The sequence below is a fragment of the Cryptomeria japonica genome, chromosome 2 (assembly GCF_030272615.1).
Source record: "Cryptomeria japonica chromosome 2, Sugi_1.0, whole genome shotgun sequence".
In the NCBI taxonomy this organism is placed as follows: Eukaryota; Viridiplantae; Streptophyta; class Pinopsida; order Cupressales; family Cupressaceae; genus Cryptomeria; species Cryptomeria japonica.
Genome location: NC_081406.1, coordinates 103,350,236 through 103,357,928, shown reverse-complemented (window position 1 = coordinate 103,357,928; position 7,693 = coordinate 103,350,236). Strand labels below are relative to the sequence as shown.

The 7,693-nt window shown below is 35.5% G+C and overlaps 1 protein-coding gene across 4 annotated transcripts; it reads left to right on the top strand.

Moving 5' to 3' along the window:
• Positions 1-1,392: 1,392 nt before the first annotated feature.
• On the top strand, positions 1,393-3,519 carry LOC131054310 (pentatricopeptide repeat-containing protein At1g05670, mitochondrial). Of its 4 annotated transcripts, none has more exons than XR_009371226.1 (3): positions 1,393-1,537; positions 2,392-2,471; positions 2,731-2,861. XR_009371226.1 is itself a non-coding variant. In XM_059216237.1 (3 exons), exons 1-3 carry the CDS (start codon positions 1,460-1,462, stop codon positions 3,315-3,317), a joined length of 750 nt encoding a protein of 249 aa, XP_059072220.1. In that variant the 5' UTR covers positions 1,393-1,459; the 3' UTR covers positions 3,318-3,519. The 4 variants fall into 4 exon arrangements, 3 of the variants coding, with proteins under 3 accessions (XP_059072220.1, XP_059072219.1, XP_057844772.2); XM_059216237.1 differs by having other exon boundaries at positions 2,726-3,519; XM_059216236.1 differs by having other exon boundaries at positions 2,392-3,506.
• The last annotated feature ends 4,174 nt before the right edge of the window (positions 3,520-7,693 follow it).

Genomic DNA, 7,693 nt, shown 5'->3' with positions numbered 1-7,693 from the left:
AGTATCATCTGATTGTGGGTAAGATTTCCCACTATGGTTTTTCCCCTTACAAGGTTTCCACGTACAAATCTTTGTGTTATGTGTTGTGGATGTTGTTTCTCTTTCTGTTATATGCATTGAGTTTCACTGGTATTAATATTAACTGCTAATCTGTCTACCGACATTAAGTTTGGTTTACTGGTATTATGTATCAAGTTTGAGTAAGTTATATTTGGGTTGAAATTAATAGACAACTGATTCACCCCCCCCCTCTCAGTTGCCTTTGGGTCCTAACACTAGTTTCTTTAGGATCTCCCTTTCTTTTCCAAATTTCGCTAGTTCGGGTGGCAATTCCTAGACTCCTGGATCTCCATTTTTCAACTTGATCTGCTTTTTGTATATTTGTTTTTCCCGAACCACCCACTCCTACCTTTCTTAGACCCATGCTTTTGAAGGTGCTCTGCTACACTATCAATTAGAAAGGTATCCTGCTAAAATTCTGATGAGGGATTAGTCTCCATCTTAGCCATGGAGGCCCAGGCTTTTTCAGTTGTTTCCTCTTATTTGTGATTTTATCTCTGCTCAGGGAAGGACTCGTTTGATGTTGATTTTGGTAGAAAGGATAGCATTTGTCAACCCATCTGCCCACTTCAAACACCCATTGGGGCCAATACATGCCTGCATGTGAACCATCTGGTGGTGTCAGTGGGTTCCGAGGTCTTTCAGAGCTCATCACACTTTTCCATTTTTCTTTCGCCACCAGATCACAGATGGTCTCCATAAGGATAGCAGCCTTAGCTTCCTGTGTCCAAATGCTAGCGCCACCATGTTTCACTTCATGCCCAGTGCCATGCTCCGCTTCGCCATCGCCTTGTTGCACCAGGAATTGCTGTCGATTCAAATTTTTGACAGTTTGCACCATCCTTAAAATATTTTGATAATGAAAATAGAAAATAAAAAATAATATGATATTGCACTACAAATTAATATTTAAATTTAAGATTAATTTTATTATTATAATTATAATTATAATTTTTTAAAATTAAATTAAGATTATGCTTTTAAAAATATATATTTTCACTATAAAAATTCCATTCTATTATAATTACTTATTGTTTTATTAAAATAAAAATTGTATTACATAAATATAATTATACTAATATAATTTTAAAATAATAATGATTTAAAATTATAATAATTAGAAATTAAAATCAATATTTTTATTAAGTCAAATACTTGTAATTATTTTTCATTAGCATGAAAGTCTTAACACACAATATTAATTACATATAAATATTTATAATTTTATCACTTAATAATTTAAGACGCTTTTACTAATTTTATGAAAAGCTGGGTTAGTTTTATTTCCTTTTTAATAATTGTATTTGCTTTTATGTTTAGGTATTTGTTGAAGACACAAGTTCAAGACACGAGAATATATTTGAGGGTTTTGTTTGCTCGGCTCTGTTGTGTTAACCCCATGAATATGAATATGAATATGAAGATGGAGATGGAGATTATGCACAACTTGAAATGGATATGCCCCGTCTTTAAACAGGTAATTTCTCCTCCTTATTCTTCAAAACTATACAAAACCTCATCTCAGCACACACAAAAACAAGAGAAATCCCCTTCTCACATGTCACATAAATTTAATGGTGTGCATTTCAATTAGTCCATTAGTGCCCTCTGTAAATCGGGAAACACAAACAAGGCCTGGGACCTTTTACATTCAGCCATAACTGACCGCCTTCCTCTCAATGTCGTATCATTCAACTCGCTTTTAAGCGGCCTCGGAAACTCTGGTGATATCCGTAGAATCAACTCTCTTCTTGCTGTAATGAAAGAGATGGAAATACATCCAACTGTTATCACTTATACCACCCTCATAAAGGTTTTGTGTAAAGAGCATCAAATTGAGGAAGCACTTGGGGTTTTGCACAGAATGAGACGCGCTCATTGCGTTCCTGGTATTATTACATACAACACCCTAATTGATGGGCTCTGCAAAAGATGCAGAGTAGATGAGGCTCTTGTTTTAGTTGCTGAAATGATACAATCTTCCATTTCTCCTAATACTATTACGTGCAATACACTAATTAATGGTCTCTCCAAGGTGGGTAGGGAAGATGAGGCTCTAAGGTTAGTGGCAGGAATGGAAAATAGTTACTGCTCTCCGGATATTGTTACATATAACACCCTGATTGACGGTCTTTGTAAAGTAGAAAGAGTAGATGAAGCTCTAGAATTAGTAGCTAAAATGTTACAAGAGGACTATATTCTTTAACATCTATACTTATACTAGTATGATAGATGGCTTTTGCAAGGCTGGAAAAATAGACAAAGCCTGCAATCTGTTTGTAAAAATGATGGAGTTTGGTCCTTTGCCTAATGAAGTGACATTTAATGCAGTTATTGATGGACTGTGCAAAGATGGCAGCACGGACAAGGCTTGGGAATGTTTTCATGACATGTCCAGAAAGGGTTTGCAGGTGGATGTGATTACTTATAATTCTTTGATATGCAGCCTATGTAAATTGCATGAGGTAGAAAAGGCTCAAAAATTGTTTAGAAATATGCTAAGGCAAGGATTCTCACCAGATGTTATTACTTACAACATTCTAATTGATGGTTTATGTCAGAGTAACAGGGAAAAAGATGCATTTACACTTATTTCTGAGATGCAAAACACGGGACATCTTCCTAATGTAATCACATATAATACACTAATACGTGCATTTTGTAGAGCAGGAGAAATGAACATGGTAGGAAAGATGTTAGAGGAGATGACAAGGAGGGATTTGAAACCTAACGAAGTGACATATACCACAGTCATTAATGGTCTGTGCAAGGCAGGAGATCTTTCTAGAGCACATTCACACTTGAACAAGATGCTAGATGAAGGTTTGACTGCTGATGTAGTCACTTATAGCTGTCTGATTGACGCCCACTTCAAAGTTGGTGAGATGGATAAGGCCTTTAAGTATTTCCTAAACATGAAAGTGGCTGGTATTGCCCCAAATGTTATAACCTATAATATATTGATTGGCTCTTTGTGCAAGGAAAACAAAATTGACATGGCTTCCTCAATGCTGAATGAGATGAGAACAAATAATTTAGTTCCAAATGTTGTCACATATAATAAATTTCTTTACACCTTCCGCCAAAGACGTGACCTTGAAAATACCTTTCTGGTGATGGATCAAATGAAGAAAGAAGGTTGTGCTCCAAGTGATTCAACTGTCCGGATACTTGACTGGCTGGTTAAAGTTGGTCAATGGAAAAAATTAAGAGACTTTGTAAATGATGATTCTTTTATTATTTCTAGGGCTGCATAGTTCTCATGTCTTCTTGAGTGCTAGCCATATCACAATCGCTCTTGGATATATATTTCCCCAGCTTTTGAAATTGATATTTATGCATTCGTCTCAGTGTTACTTATGTACACAACCATTCTTTTGTGTAAGGTTATAATGATAATTTGGATTGGAACTATAATTGAACTATAATTGAATGGTTCCGCCCTATTATTTAGAATTAGAATTATAGTAAAAAAATTATCAACAAGAAATATTTTAAAATTAACATAACAAATCGTAATGTTGTAAGGGGTCTGTCTCAGTCAGATCATATTTTTTTATATGATCAAAATGATGCATCTAAAAGATGCCTACAGTTAAAACATGAGTTGTGGCAATCCAGAACTAGTGTCTATACAATATTTCTCTTGAGATTTCTTATGTGGATGATACTTTACTCCATGCTGACTTTGTAATCACAAGCCTTCAAAACTAGAATAACTCTTAACAAGAAATGTACTTTTCTGGGGTTAAGGTCCCTTTCAATATAATTTTTGCAGCTAACTCATCTGACAGTAGAAACCAGCTCATGTCAAGTTAAAAAATTTATATTTCCTGCTAGGGCTGGAGTTTCTTCGTGCTCTTATTCGTTTAACTGTGGTTGACATATCTGAATGATTTTATTATTTTTATTGCATTCTTTAAAAGCAGCAACCACTGTTCATATTACTTAATATACCATTAGTTTCATCCTCATTGTTTCAGAAGAGAGATGTAAAATCGAAACCTACCACATTTTCATAATCCAAGTAGTCTAGTTTCTATGGGATCATAATTTGATAAACAATATCTTCTTTTGTATTATGAAGATTCTATTTTATTATTGTCTGAAATTTATGAGTTAAATGAGGGATGTTTAATCACTTTAAACTATTGCATTGTGAACTTTCTGAATATGGCTGCACTTTCTCATCAATATTTTTAGCACTATATGTTTTCTTCTTTTCATTGACAAATGAATCAGGGATATGAAAATTTTAGTAAATACCATTCCCTTCATCGTGCGACAAAACAGACATTTGGTCTATAGCTCTGCATTTTCTCTATCTCTAAACCTGTTAGTATCAATGTCTTCTACAGCTAAAAGTGCTTAGTATTGAAGGAGAAAGATGAATTTGACTCTAGATAATCATTCATATCTAAGTTTATTAAGTCATTTATACCTCATTTTTCTGGTTCTTGCTGAACATTTTCAGTCTTAAAATGTATAGTTGATTCAATGCAATTTGACCTCCTTTCACTAAAAGTGTTGCCTGTAAATAAGTTTATTTTAAGAGATTTGTGTGCCGGTTGATTTAAGTGAAAACAAAAAAATCGCTATGAGTGTCAAAACAATTTGAGGAAAACCCACAAAATTTCATTCCAGAAAAGTTCTATTATGAGTGTTAGAGTTATTATTGGAGTTCCTGTAGTCAACTGAAAGCCAACTAGCATGTTGGCCAATCAAATAGAGCTTGTGATAGTGGTAGGCTAATTAAGAATGAATTATGAAAGATGGATTCTTGCTTATACAAAAAGCAAGAAGAAGTAGACAATGTGGTTTGGGCCATTAAAAAGGACATTTCAGAATTAAGTGAGACAATGTTGATCAGCACAATGTGTGTTGTATTTATATCTATGGTCTTCCTTCAGCCATGTAAATCGCAATATTGGTAGGAAATAATGAGAGAATAAATGTGACACTTACAAGCTATGTAGGTTATGGCTATAAAAAGTAACCACCTTATTTGGCTTGTGGATACATCACTATAGTAAGGGTTCATGGGCCAAAGTAAGTACCTCCATTATTTTTATGGATTGAAATATTGCATTTGTCATTGTAGTGTGCCTTAAGGATGCAAAATTTTGAGGGCCATTATGTGTGAGGGGTCAATGTAGGATGTAAACACTATTGCTAACATTTTCATTGTGTATATTGAGGCAAAGGAGCCTCAAAATGTTGTTCACATTATAATACACATTTTTCAAAATTGCAAAGTTGTAAGGTGGTTGCTTGACGAGATATACAGACATATCTTTTGGACATTATATACAGTTTATTCAGTCAACTTTGTGGTATATAAACTTGCAAATAAATTGAATGCATGAAACAACTCTACAATGAGGTTGATGAAATTCATATATTTGTAGATAATCATCATATGCCATAATATAATTCTACATCTTCCTCAAAGTTGGAGTCATTAAGGAAAAATTTCAATAGTTATTTTTAATCTTTTAATTTACTTCATGATGTAGAGGCATCTTTTTTTTTTATTGATAAACAACTAAGCCAGAGGGGATTATATTAAGATTAAAAACAGTTACATGCTATAGTATAAATTTGTTAATTGAAAATTGGGGCGTGCTCCCCTCATAAACTAGATTCTTCCATTGAAGAATAATCATCAAGTTTAACAAAAAATAAGAAGAAGAGGCTACCTTCTAGCCTATAAAGTCTGAAACTTTAACCAAAAAATCACATATTGTAAAGTTCAAACGTATCTACAAGCTTTAATTACAAAATTTGAGTTTAAAAAGCAAAAACCATATCTATTTTGCAAGAAATTCACTTAGCCCTAGGTTGAATCTTCAACACGAGTGTTGCCCCTGCCTCTCAGACGACTACGACCCCTGCTCGGCATAGGCAAACATCCTCGACCATGACCCTTCGGTCGTGCATTCTTGAAGCCATCAACAACTCTCCTATTGCGTTCTAAGTTTGGAGGAATAAGGCCATTCAATTGGGCGAAATCTACAAATTCTTCTTCCCTATCTGCATTATCCGGTTTGTCACCCAACAACCTCCAGTCTAGGAATTTGACTGCCATTATCGTAAATGCCCTATGACACCTTAAGACAGGGCCCTTTAAATCCAATAGGAAGGGGATATAGTAATGGTTTCTCACGGAATTGAGAATAAGATCAAATCTCCAGGGTGAGGCATTCTAGTGCCAATAATGGCTCAGTTAAGACCAGTAGCCAACCCTCCAGAACATCTTGCTCAAATAACTGTGTAGTTAATGCCAACACCTTCTCCTTTGAAACTTGATTGTCAAGGAGGGAGGCTACAAATCTTGATGAGATATTGGAGTTGTCCTGTGGATACTCTTTCCTACTCAGGTGGCCATGGCCAAGAATAAGTTTGATCGCCAAGATTACTGATGGCTCAGAAAATCGAAGGAGCCTTTTGAGCCTTAAATCTATAATCTCTCTAAAAGAGACTTGGTGGCAATTGCAGGAGAGCAATATAGGCGTATCTGCCCCAAAACAAGAAATTGGCTCAAGATATGTCTAATAATGAAGCCGAAAGGAGCTTCTTCCAGCCTTGAAACAAAGACCCAAATAAAAAACTCTCTCTGCAACTGGAAATGCAAAAGGCTTAGCACTTCAAGAGTCGACAGAATGACAAGACGAAGACAAGACATAGCTTTTAAGAAACTTCCCAACATTCTCGCACTTTCCAATCCTCATAAATGTGAATTACCTGGAGTTAATGAGCCCAGTGGAAAGGTGGCGGAAAAACCTACTTCCAATGATTAGGAATTAATTAACCAGTCCTTAGGAAGTTGCCAACAAGACAACACAACTCTTCACCTTCTGGTGACGACGTACTTTCCTCCTTTTGAAGAAGATCTGACGAATTTGGCGATCTCATCAAACCTTCTTAAACTACGCCTTTGGATCACTTAAAAAACATTATTTGTCAAGATCAATTTTGCAGTCAAATAGCAAGTTTGGAATGAACGTGGCTAGGAAGAGATCTTCGTGGCATCTAGCCCAACAACCTCCATGTTGACCACAATTTTGTAATCCGATTCATTAGATATGAGATGGAGGGGCCCCACGAAAACCAACTCAGCATTTTCAATACATGCCTTACTTTGGCAGGAAGCAGACTTGATTTAAAAGAAGACCGTTGAAGTTTTAACGAAGCTCTTCATTCAAATTCAAACACAAATCCCAACTAAAGAGAACCCCACGAGCCTGAATGGATGCTTTAGAATTTAAAAATGGGCTACATCCATCTATGATATACCCTTCTCCTTGAAACATAACAATTAAATGCTGAGATCAGACGCCCACGAACTAATAGTATTTCCATCTGAAGCCAACTTGGATAGGGCATCAACTTCCATATTTGCTTCTCTGTATATGTGCTTATAGGTGTAGTTGTCAAAAGTCGATAGTAGCTCTAGAATTTTATCCAACAATGCTTGCAGCTTCTAGTTGAAAGAATGAGCTTCTTTGATTGCATTAATAGCAATGGCAAAGTCTCGTTCAATAGTGAAGTTCCTAATACCTCAATTGGAACACTCAAAAAGGCCGAACATAAGGGCCTTGAATTCTGCAACATTGTTAGTGTTCGGGGAGTA

Coding starts and splice junctions, on each gene's coding strand:
- LOC131054310 (XM_057988789.2), top strand. CDS start 2,286: ATGATAGATGGCTTTTGCAAGGCTGGAAAAATAGACAAAGCCTGCAAT. Junction 2,472..2,621: donor TGTCCAGAAAGGGTTTGCAG/GTGGATGTGATT, acceptor GGTTTATGTCAG/AGTAACAGGGAAAAAGATGC.